The 13,007-nt window shown below is 36.0% G+C and overlaps 1 protein-coding gene across 4 annotated transcripts in view; it reads right to left on the reverse strand.

Annotated features, from left to right (window-relative positions):
• ANGPT1 (angiopoietin 1) overlaps positions 1-13,007 on the reverse strand; it is a 266,903-nt gene that overhangs the window by 89,526 nt on the left and 164,370 nt on the right. For 3 of the 4 annotated variants that reach the window (XM_057736145.1, XM_057736146.1, XM_057736147.1), the window contains exon 3: positions 2,909-3,030. In XM_057736145.1, the coding sequence (XP_057592128.1) occupies positions 2,909-3,030 (122 nt within the window). Of the gene's footprint in view, positions 1-2,908; positions 3,031-10,083; positions 10,143-13,007 lie in introns of those variants that run through there. The other variant, XM_057736149.1, reaches the window with a different exon arrangement.

The raw sequence follows: 13,007 nt of genomic DNA on the forward strand, positions 1-13,007 counted from the left end.
AGAAGAGATGTCTCACCAACACTCCATTATACACATGGACCTGTCAACAGGAAGACACAGATAACTACAGAGATAGGGAAATGGCAGGAGATTCTGCACTTTGATAGAAAAATACCTCCAGGAACCACATATGAGGTAATGTCATACTTGAGGGTCAAAAACGAACGGGTGCAGAGTAGGAGTAAAAGATGCATGTAAGTTCTTTACAGCACGAGCACAGAAATGAATTTCAAGTTAAAATCTAAATCCCTGAATTCATTGTGAAATACTTATACTGCTGGAAGATGGAATTGTTATAATCTTGAAAAAATTATCATTATCAATGAATGGTGTGATTTGTATATGTAAGAAAACCTAAATATTCCTTAGAAATTAGAATTCAGTGAAGGAAAAATTCATCAGCAGAAGGCACGTATATGCTTGGGATCAGGAGTAATATTCCTCTGAGAGGCTATGGCACATGGGGAAGCCCTGCCCACTTGACCCACAAGTGCAGCTCTTTTGAGGGCTCAAACTTTGACTCAGCTTTACTGATGGAACAGAGAGAATATTTTTTAAGCAGTTTCCGTTGGGAAAAAAAAAATTCTATGGTGAGAATCCCATAGAAGGAAATGATACCAGGTTCCACAGTAAGAATCATAATGGAAAGACAAAAAAATCCGACATGATCTGGAATCAGGGTAGGTAGGGTATATTTAGAAGAAGAAGAAGAGGAGGAAGAAGAAGAAAGACAAGGAGAAGGAGGAGGGAGAGTAGGGGAAGGAGAAGAAGAAAGAAAAAGAGAAAGAATGAATATGAGCAGGAGGGAGGGAAAGAGAGAGACAGAGACAAGGAGAGATGGAAAGAGCTGAGTACCAGTAACACTTAAGAAAAGCACTTGTTTTCGTAGTTAAGGGTGAGCCCTTTTAGGCCTCCCAGTTTCTTTATGGTCTCCTGACAGCTGAAGTGTCAGGTATAGACCAAGAGTTAATATATGTATCAGCAGCATGAGAACTGAAGAATGTAAATTCATGTCGATGACTTTTTTAATAGAGAAATCATACGTGGTAACACACAGTGAGAGATGAATCAAAACCACCCTAGGTTACAGCTATAAAATGAAATATCATGTAGTCATTAAGAATTATACCAGAGGGATCTTTACTGATTAAAAAAGGTATCTATTTCCAAAGAAAGCAGGCTGCAAAACTGTATGTATATCATGACATAACTTTTTGAGGAAATATATTTATATTTTTTATACAGCAACATATTAAGCTCCCTCAATGTGATGGGATTATGTTTTAATTTTCTTGTGTACTTTCTCATTTTATACAATAAATGTCTGTTATTTATAGAATCATAAAAACACCCTAAAAAGAAGGTGAAATTGTCATTATTTTACTTCTTCATTCCTAGACAAAGCTTTCACAATAGCATCTTGAAACATGATTTTACATGGGGTTCACTTTTAGCAACAAAGTTAAAGCATGGTGGGACCTAAATCAAGGGACAGTTGCAGTAAAGTATACCTGTTACATCTGTGTGTCTGGTTACTGTGAAACTGCAGTGGGATAAATGCTACTTTTAAACAGGATTTTCAATTCCAGAACATTTTATCATGCAACAGTTCAGAGTCAAGTCTTGTCAAGTTTATTTATTAGTTATACAGTTTACCCCTTGACACAGTACAAAGATAAATAAATATAAAACTTAGAAATACAAGTCACAAAACATGAAGTGACCCCTTTCAGACTCTAAACCAACAGTCAGGTTTACCTTCTTCATGTAAAAGTTTAACTATAATCATTGTTATTAAGGCCTACACTCAGCATAAAGTTGGGAAATCCTTCTAGACTGAGAGATCATGTGCTACAGTGGAAAGAGCAGGACCAGGAACAAAGCAAACCTGCATTACATTCCCAGCTGCACCACCAGCAAGCTGTGTGACCTTGGATAGATCACTTACTTCCACTGAGTCTGTTCCCTCATCTGTAAGGTAAGAGGAGAACTAGCAGTTCTTCTTAGGTGCCTTTCCGGTTTGGAACATGGTAGAAACTCTGGTCCCACCAAGACAATGGTATTTAACTAGTTTGTAGCAACACAATGATCTTTAAATCAATAAAATGCATAAAAATTGAAACTTCTTTAAGCTGTCCAAATATCCAGAAGAAAATGCAGTTAATACACAACTTTTTTGTCCTGCAGAGGTCAGTGCTTTGATTGAACTGTCCATCATGAATGTCAGTGACTTCAAAATAATGTAGTCTATATATTATCTTGGCTGTCAAGATCTATGTCTCATTTCAGTTATCTGAGATGATTCAGAGTTTATAAAACACATCTATAAACCAAAGAAATTTATTATGTTCAGAGTTAATGGCTTTAAATGGGGGGTGGGGAGAAACAGCTCTTGAATCAGCTTTACAGGGAAATAATTTTCTGAAAAGAAAATTTGCTTCTCTCCAGTGCAGGATCTCTGAATTCAACAATCTTGTAGCTCTGTACAGGTTTAGGGCGGGTAGAGTGACAATTCAAGTTACAGAGTTTCAGAGGCTCTATTCTTTTTCCTATCGCTATAGGTTTTGGTTCTGCTGAAATTGTTAATATTTTGTGTCACCAAATTTAGTCACAGAATCAATTAATTTTTGTGGATATGGTAAGATCTGAACAACTGAACATTAGATAAATTTGTGTTAAAAGTTATAAAAAGCAAATATTTCAAGAGCGTAAGCAACAATATTAATCTTATTGTTGACATACTTTCTGTATTCGCCTTAAGCTCTCATTTCTTTTTATATTAAAAATTAATTTGGCTCTGTATTTCTTTTTTTGCAAATTACCTCAATCTTTTTTTAAGAGTTGGCAGGTAGGTGGAGGATATAAATAGGTACATATGTACATAATTTTGGAATACAACAATCCTCACCTGTTTTTCTCATGAATCTTTAGGATTTCATTTGTCTGTTGAAGAAGTTGTTTCTCTAGCTTGTATGTTGATAATGAATTCTCCAGCAGCTGTATTTCAAGTCGAGAAGTTTGATTTAGTACCTTAAGGTAAAAGATAAAAAATTTCAATCTTCACAAAGAGTCAAAACAATTAATTTGGCATTTTTCTTTAGCTGTGTTTTCTTTTTAAATAATATTTCTTATAGAATAATTAGTTTACATTCTACTAATTAACACTTTACGTCTCAAACATTATATTTGTTGAGATTGAAGTTGCAGTTGAATGAGAAAATTGAGTTGTTAAATCCATTTTCTTATTTCAGTTTTCACGTCCTCAATCCATAGGATATTCCACCGTGCTAGCTGCCTTATATATATATTATCTCCAATATTTACAAGCATGAGATAAGTGTTAGTACAAGGTCTTAGATACTGTGTATCACAAAGAATAACTAATAAGCAAATAAAACATGTCTGCCTTGATCCATCACCTTGTAAAAACTAATTAGAAATGTGCAAAAAACTCATGATGTAGTTTAGACAGATTCATGATCACAATTTATTGAATACCTATTATGTTAGTTCATATCAGCCCTTCCAGATGTCATTATTTCACACACATGGGTACACACTGAAAGAGGAATTTTTGTCATAAGTTTACAAATGATGAAATTGAGGTTTACTGAGAAGCCAGAAACCATACAGGAACAAGGGTTGGGTTTCAAAACCAGGTTACTGTGACTCTAATTCTAATGCTTTACCCAGAACACCAAAAAGGGGGAGAATCGAACCATCCTGGGTTTTCATCTGAAGTGACCAGGAACCCAGATTGCACTGAGGACAGACTGTTCGTTATCCTTTCAATTGCACTATACTGGGTCCTCCAGAAACTGTAAATGTTCACCTTATCTTGAATCACAAAGACTCATGCTGCTAGTGAAGCTTTAATATAACATGAGTCTGAGCCATGAACCCAAACCTACCTATCCTCTGAGCAAACATCGCATACTCCAGGCCTAGAAGATGCCTTCAAACTTGCCAATGCCTTTGTTTTACCCCCTTCTCCTTCTTCTTTAAGGGAGACAAAAAGGGCAAGGAAGAAGGTATAACTAGGTTTAAAAGCTCCCTATATCATTTGAGAACTTTTGTAACTACTATATCTTTTTTAGAACTGTGTACTGAAAGAGACCTGGGAAATCTTCTGGAGGATCAATATCACTCTAAAGCGTCTGCCTCTAAAAATGACACCAGTAGAGCTTCTCTCCTTCTTGGAGCAGGTCTAAACCTGGCATTGTATCAGATGCACACAGAAAAAGCCTCTTCAAAATATACTGACACGATCAGGGCTGGGCTTGGGCTAATGGAGACTGTGGGGGAAGGAGATGTATTTGCAGGGGAGCGGAGAGGAACTAGGGTGAGATGAGAGAGGCAATCGCTTTAGTTATAAAATTTAAGGATGTGCCAAAAAACTTTATAATCAAGTAATATCTGAATGCAACATTTTGAAAGATCAAAATTAATGTAAAAAAGTCCATGTTGAACAGAATATCATTTAAAAATAAAGACAGAATATGCCCCTACAAATGTATGATTCAGTCTTGTATAACTTGATCTCATTCCTTTCACCCTAATCCCAGCCCTGCTGAAGGGGCTGGGCCAGAGGGTTAGAGAAGAGAATACTGAGATGGGGCATCTGGGCTTTAAAAAAGTTTTAAGCCACTATGATTCGTTTATACAACTGTCATGAATATGGATCTGAAAACCAGCCTAAAAGTTACTACTACTAATTAAAACTCCTATTTGTGGAATGTTTTAGAGTTTTAAAAAATATTTCTCATCCTGAATTGTTTCATTTGAGGAAAAACAGGAGCAAGAGGACCTGGGATTTGAAGATAGAGTTAAAAGCAGCCCAGAGGATAGAGTTAAAAGCAGCCCAGAGGAAAAAATGGCAGAAAATGTAAAGATTAGGGATACACAAGATATAACTTTCAATGATTAAACATATTTTTGTCTGAGCAAGTTTTCTGTTTGTTCATTAACTAGAATAATAAGTTATAAAATAATCAAACACAGGATGAAATCTATTCTTGGTGAGATTTAGAACAGTGTTTGGCACAAAGAAGACCCTCAATATTTATTAAATGATTGAATGGTATACTGTCTCACTGAATCAAGAATATCATACGTTGTTAAATAAAATCTATTTTCTCCTTTATTCACTGTATTCTCTGATCACATTTCATGATATTCTCAAATACCAAAATTTTTATTTGACTAAGGACAAAAATTGTTCTTCTCCATGTCTGAGAAGAACATGAGAGAACACTGAGAACAAAGGAACCATCCAAAATTGAAAATGAAGTTGCCTATATCTAAGTCTGGAGTCACTATAGCTCCTAATTTTTCTCTACTTTGTCCTACCTCTAGTCCATTTGCTACATAGCAACCAGAGTGATCTTTTTAAAAACATAAATCAGATGTCATTTCCTGTGTTAAATATGCTAATGACTTCCCATTACAATTAGAACAAATTCCAAAGTTCTTAGCCTGGCCTGCAAGGTTCTATGTGATCAGGACCCTGATTGCTTCTCAGATCTCACGTCCTTTTAACTCCTCCCCACCTTGTTTATTATGCTCCAATTATATTGGCCTTCTTTCTGCTACCCCAACATGCCAAATTCATTTCCACCTCAGGGTGTTTGCAGTTTCTCCTGCCTGGAATGCCCACCCCTTCCCAGATGTATGGCTGATTTCTTCTCATCATTCAAGTCTTACCTAAGAGGCTCTGCCTAGCTATTCTCTGTAAAGGAGCTCCCCCATCATCCTCCATCAGGTGACCCTGTTTTACTTTCTTTATGAAATCACCACTATTGGAAATCATCCTGTCAGTTCATTCATATGCTGTCTTTCTGCTCTGTGAGGATGTCAGCTGCACAGAGGTAGGACTACTCCATCTGGAGCCCTCCAAACATCCAGAGCCCAGAATGGGACATGGAACCCTGGGGCACTCAGAGCTACTTGTTAGATAATATGCTAGACAATGGATATGGAGTTGGTTTTCAAGTTGGGTAATGCTCAGAGAGAGGGTAACGGGCCAGGTGAATAGCAAGCTGGACTTCAATTATAACAGCCCCAATATAAAGCAGCATCTGAATGTGGGAGAAAGAGGGGGACAAATCTCAGAAGTCCAGTCATCTCAGCCCAATTCTGAGCACAAAAGCCAATCCCTTCTCTTCTTTCCCCATATAGCTGCTGTATTTCAACTCTATCCCTTGATGCACTAAAATAAGCATGAAGTTCAAAAGCAGGCAACTGAAGAGAACTATACAGGAAACTATGATAAATTGACCACTTTCATTCCATGTGTCTGTGGAACTTGGTGCTTAGCAATAATCTAAGTGTTCCATTAAAATGACAGAAGACATTTCCTTCTTTAGCCTAAACACATTCCAAAAGCATATATCACAAAGGGAGAGAGAAAGAAAGAAAGAAAGAAAGAAAGAAAGAGAGAGAGAGAGAGAGAGAGAGAGAGAGAGAGAGAGAGAGAGAGAAAGAAAGAAAGGAAGGAAGGAAGGAAGGAAGGAAGGAAGGAAGAAAGAAAAAGAAAGAAAGAGAAAAAGAAGAAAGAAACAAGAAAGAAAGAAAGAAAAGAAGAAAAAAGGAAAGGGAAGGGAAGGAAAAGAAAGGAAAGCAAAGCAAAGGAAAGGAAAGCAAAGGGGAAAGTGAAGAGTATATGACACAAGCCCCCAAGAAACAATATTAAAGCTTAAATTTTTCAGAATATATCACAGAGTAAGGAAGATATAAGACTTGGAACTAAGGATTTACGGACTATAAAATTTCAGTTCTTTCTTTAAAAAATAAGCAAAACCTTAAAAATAAAAATTACTACTTTCTTAAAGAGAGTGAGCTAGATAATTTCATCCCGCTTCCCTTTAATATTTGAGTGCCTCTAATCTTCCTGAAAAGGAAAAATCTCTCCCACAAAAGAAAATTGCTTTCACTGGCATATTAACTTTGAAATCGGCCTTGCTGTAGGTTTGTGTTTTCTTTTACTTTAACTATGTCTTTCAAATAAAAAATAAAACACAAGGTATGATGCCTTGGCAATTAGACTTTTACAGAAGAATGATGGCTGATACCTGTACATGGAATGAGAGTTTGTACATGAAATGAGAGTTAGGAGATCACCATTTTACAAAATCAATGAAATAATTTATTTGGTCAGTGATGGGCCATGTGACCAAAGTATCACCCTACAGTTTTTTTGTTAATTTCCAAGGGGAAAATGGACAATTGGAAATGGAGAGCTATGGAGTATTTTACCCCAACCAAGTTAAAATAGAGGGTGGCAAGCTGGCATTTGTGCCTCCTGATGAGATGCAATAGGAAGTGATGAGTAATTCTACAAAGCACTCCCACCACCAGGTTCAGCTCAACCTAATTAACCCTACAGACTTAACTTCCAGTTTAAAAAAAATACAGAAGATGGAAGAGTAAATTAAAGCACATCACAAAGAAATATTCAGACAAATTAAGAATATGGGACAGTATACAGAACAACTGATCCGGTTTCTTAAAAAAAATCTCAAGAAAAACAAAATGTCAAACAGAGAAAGACAAATATTGTATGTTATCACTTGCATGTGGAACCTAAAAAATAAGACAAACTAGTGAATATAACAAAAAAGAAACAGACTCACAGTTACTGAAAACAATTTAGTGGTTACCAGTGGGGAGAGGGAAGGGGGAGGGGCAAGATAAGAGGTACAAACTACTATGTATAAAATAATAAGCCTCAAGGATATATTGTACAGTGCATGCAATATAGTCAGTAATTTATAATAATTTTAAATGGAGTGTAATGTTTAAAAATAGTGAATCACTAGGTTGTACACCTGAAGCATATAACTATAAATCAACTACACCTTAATTTAAAAGAATGGAAGATTACTCCAAATTAAAAGGGATTAAGTATTGAAAAGTAAAATGCCTATAAAATTTTTGGTAGAAATACTGAGGAAATTTGAATGTGAAAATTAGATAATCTCAGAGAATTATTATTAATTGTAGTCATGATAATATATAATAATAGTTAATACTGTATATAGAATTATTCTAATTGTATTATGTATTTTAACTTATATTATATATAAACATATAGTGTATTTATAATATAATGATAACCTCACTGGGTTATGGAGTTTAGTAGAGATAGTACTTATATTACAGATGCAGAAATTGTGGGTAGAAGTAACTTGCCGAACAGAGCTAATACACAGTAGAGTCAGAATGGAAGCCAGGTAATCTGTCTCGTGTCTTGAATTCTTTCCTATAGGCTCATGTAGCTGTACACAAGCAGCTTCCCTCTGGCAAAGAAAGGTGTCTCCCCTCAGTCAATAACAACTGCTATCAAAATGCTTTCTTTCAGTCAACAGGAGACCTTCTGCTTGTTGTAGCTGATGGCATCTGACTTCTCCCCAGTACTCATCCCAACACTGCACTAGCACTATGAGGCACAAAGATGGCCAAATTTCTTATGTCCCTCAGAGTACAGAGAAAATACATTCATCCAACTGTCCTTAGTTAGAACATCTTTGCAGCAGACTGCTTCCATTCACAGTCCTATTCTGACCCATCCACACGCGTGGGTATATGTTACCATGAACACAAAACCCTTAGGACATTGTCCTTGGCTTGGAGCACTGGGCTGAAATATACAGAAATAAGAGACTAATATTAGTGAATTTAATCATTCAATAAGTATTTATTGAGAGCCTACTGTGTACCAAGCACTGTTTTAAATCCTAAAAACAGAACAGTGAACAAGAGGGACAAAATCCTTGCTCTCTAGGAGTTTGTTTCTTGGCGCAGGCGTTAGCCAGCTTTCCCTGTAAAGGGCCATATAGTAAATATCTTACTCTTGGCAGGCCATGGGGCAACTACTCAATTCTGCTGTTTTATTGAGAAAACACCATATACTACATATACAACTTTATTTACAAAAAAAAGATGGCATTTCGAATTTGACCTATGGGTCATGGTTCACTGAGCCCTCTCCTAATGGGTTATCAAACACTGTTTCCATACCTTGTGAGAAAATTAATTGCCAGGGTATTTTCCTTGGATGACTCATTAGCAAATTTATTTTACTGCCATTTCAATTAGGCCAAAGTTAAATATTTATTCAACTATCCTCTCACCAAGTTAAAGAGATAGTGGCTCAACTTTGAGAGCTGCCCTTTCTGTCCTTTCTAATCTGTTTCCACCCAGAGATTCAATCTCATTGATTGAATTGTTCCTGAACTGGCTTAAATTTGTAACTGTGTGATTCAGGTTCAAACAACAGGTGTGGTAGTTTGTGACCTCTAAGAAGCAGATGAAGAATTAGACTTACAGGAAATTTATTAGGGGAAATGCCTGTGAGAGAAAATTGGGAAGAAGCCAGAGTTGGCTAGGGTCACCTTCTGACTGGGATGTAGATCTACCCACAGTAAAGAAGAGAGGGAAGGGAGTGAGGTTAACTGGAAGTCTTAGCCTGTAGGGAAGTTGTGTGAAGGCTTGCCACAGCTGATGGAGAGCCCTTAGCCAAGTCATGCGTCAGAGAAGTCCTGCAGCTCCCAGGAATGGGTCTCAGTATCACTGCTACAATGTGTCATTGGCTGGAAGTGGCCATGAGAATTGTGGTCTCTGCACTAACACAATAATGGATTTCAGAGCACAGCAGCTGGGGCAATTGGTCTATTACACACCCTACAGTAGGAGACTCGAAAGATACATTGTTATGACTGTGGGGAAAGGCTCCATAGCTAATTAACTTGATGGAAAGTTAAGAAAGAAATGATTTAGAAAAGTTTTGCTACATTAACTCAATTAAGCTCACTGAAGATAAAGACTGTTTTACTTATTGTTGTATTCTATTTAGTATCTATTAAAATACCTTGCATCAAAATATATCTTTAAAATTTTTATTAAATTCCATTTCTAACACTATGGTTCCATATAAATGATTGGAAGTTGGAGGAAACTTAAGCTCAGTGTCTACAGAATTTCCTTATAGTTACACAGCCAGCAAGTGGCAAGGACAACAATGGATGCTAGGATTACATGAGATGATGTGCAGACACATGGTAAAATGGCAATAGCTAGTGGTACCTTCAGCAGCAGCAGCAGCAGCATCTTCATCACTTATATAAAACATTCAGTTGCTACTATTAGGTCCACATTAATTTGCTTTATCTTATTTCCATTTTATCCTCTGCTTGGACTCAAGTTGTGTCTGCAGCCTTTGAGAGAAAAAGCAATCACAAGAGAGAGGCAGTATAGACAGAGAGCTGGTAAAGCACGTAGACTCTGATGCCAGACTACCTGGGTTCAAATCTTCCTTCTATCATTTTTTCACTTGGGGCAAATTGCTTTACCTCTCTGAGTTTCAGTTTCTACATCTTTAAACAAGGAATGGTAATAGTATCTACCCCATCAAGTTTTTTAAAAATTATTAAAAAGCTAATAAGTGTAAAATTGCATAAGAAAGAGTCAAACCCAGATTATTAGTGGTGAATTTTAATGTCACTTTTTGTCTACTAGTATACCTCTAACCAAAATTGGCCTGAGGAAGAAGTCAGAAATAGATTCACACTACAGGAAGGGATATGAATAATGTCTGAAACTAAGTCCTTCATACTGCACACTTGGAAAAAAGAACTGGAAGGAGAGGAGATATTGGTATGAACTAATAACAGGGTAAGAAAAACACTACAAGCTAAACGAAGAAGGAAGCAACAGGCCCAGTACTGGTCCCTGATTTCACCACCATGACCAGCAGGATATACTCATTCTCTGTCTCTTTTCTGATCGTGATGCCTATTGAGCACAAGAATATTTTCACATGCCACTGCAATAAAACTAAGGCTCTACCACCTTTTGTTAAGTTCAAGTCTAGAAGGTCAGCAGAGGACTAGAAAATAATAAGTTACTTATCTTTATAACAACATCATGTGAAAGCTAGGGCACTAAAATATATTGCAAAACCACTGGCATGAGTTCCTAAAATGACTGAGGACCTGAAATCAGTTTAGGAAAAGCAGCACTTACCAATGAGAAACAAAGTAGAATGAATATGGGAAGAAAAACCTGGGAGCATAACTGGATAACAATAAAGGATTTATTGGTTTATAAATGCTTATTATAAGAGAATAGAGCGTATTGAGATTAAGGAATAATCCAGGACTCACTTTCTAAACTTGGCCTTGTATCAGAACTTGAGAGCACTTGAATGATTAGATCTAAGTAGAATATGTACTGTTGCAAAAGTTCAAATATACATTGGATATACATTCACATGAAAAAGGGATGGAACATCACAGCTACAAATAGCAGAGACAATTGGAAGATATTAAAATGAAGATGAAAAGGATGCCCAGGATTCACTCTTAAGGTAGGCCCTAGTTTGTCTGAGCCACTGTCAGACAATCTATCTCCATTTCCTTCTCATTGCAAATTCTCATGGATTTGTGATTTCTGAGATGTTTTCCAGGTATCAGCTATATTAAAATTCTTCTTGGAGCATCTAATAAATTTTCATTGGCCTTTAATGACTTTTCAGCATTAGCTCCTCTATATAGGGAGTAGGTTATTTTCCCTATGAATTTTCGCTGCTATTTTGTCCATAAAGTACACATCTCATAGCCTTAAGGATGCACAACAAGCTGTTATCTCTTAAAATTTTAGATAGTATGCATCTTAACAGTTTGGAGATTAGTATGCTGACAATGGAATTTTTTCCCCCACAACTTCAATTCCCAGGTGGAAAGAACAAAAACAACTCAATTTGGGGGGTGGAAAAAAATGAAACAAAATGCTGCCATGTATGTCATAAAACTTATTATAATAGAAATGCATAAAAATTTCAAATGTCCAACCAAGTAGGGTAATATTAATTGTGTATTTCAGTCTTTGAACATACAGAATACTTTGTAGGAGATGGTAAGCATTCAGTTCTAGTAAAAATAAGAGAGAACACATTATTCTTACCACAAAAAGCCAATGTTCATAGATCACCAAGTTTGCTCAGTGTAAAGATAACTGATTACATTGTCTCATAATTTTTAGTTATAATATGTAATTTTCCCTTCCTCATCTCCCATAATTACTTGATGATAGTGCACAACAAAAAATATTTTCCAAGGCCTATGTGAGATATATTAATTATTAATATTACTAATCAAGGAGGACAGAGAAACAAAGAAATGAGTATGCCTCAGTTTGAGTGCCAAATAAAATTCACTAGCTGTATCAATGTGAGAAAATCACTCAAAGTTTCTGTTTTAAATAGTCTTTATAAACATCATTTGTCCATTGGAAAGTGATTTAGATAATATAAAATGCTCTATCCATGTAAATTATTATTCTATTTCTCTTTAAATATCTACATTTGATCTGTGATGCCATTAATACAAGTGACATAAAATAGAAATAAGGTTGCATATTATTTTTGAATTTATATTGTTAAAAGAGTTAAACATTAAAGGCCATTAGACTAAGGTGGTTCTAATGCCTTGCTAACCTACTTACACAAACCAGAATCTAAGCCAGAGTCAATGCACTTGAATCTAAGGAAATAAAACTTAAGAACAACCAATCACAAACAGCCAACTAAGCTTTCCCAAAGAAGGCAACTGCTTAGGCTACAGCCAATCAAATAATTTCCTTGCTTTGCTTCTGCATCTTCTGTATTAAAATTTTCCCTTAGCTCCTACAGTAGAGCTACATACTTTCAGTTAGGTGCTACCCAATTTGAATCAATGTCTGCTTAAATAAACTCTTGAAAATTTTAATGTGCCTCAGTTTATCTTTTAATAATATACTTCACCTTTGATTGCAGAAATCAACTATTACATTGAGACAGAATCATCCTCTGGGTTTCAGAATAGTAAGTGGAATATGCATTTCCATGGTTCAAAGGGGACCAAGAGATCATCTTCTAGTCATCAAAAATAATATTTTCATTAAACTGTAATGGTAGGCTTGTGACAGTGATAATTAAAAGGCATTTTACTGATCTGTACATAAAAATGTCA

This window comes from Hippopotamus amphibius, chromosome 5, assembly GCF_030028045.1.
Source record: "Hippopotamus amphibius kiboko isolate mHipAmp2 chromosome 5, mHipAmp2.hap2, whole genome shotgun sequence".
In the NCBI taxonomy this organism is placed as follows: Eukaryota; Metazoa; Chordata; class Mammalia; order Artiodactyla; family Hippopotamidae; genus Hippopotamus; species Hippopotamus amphibius.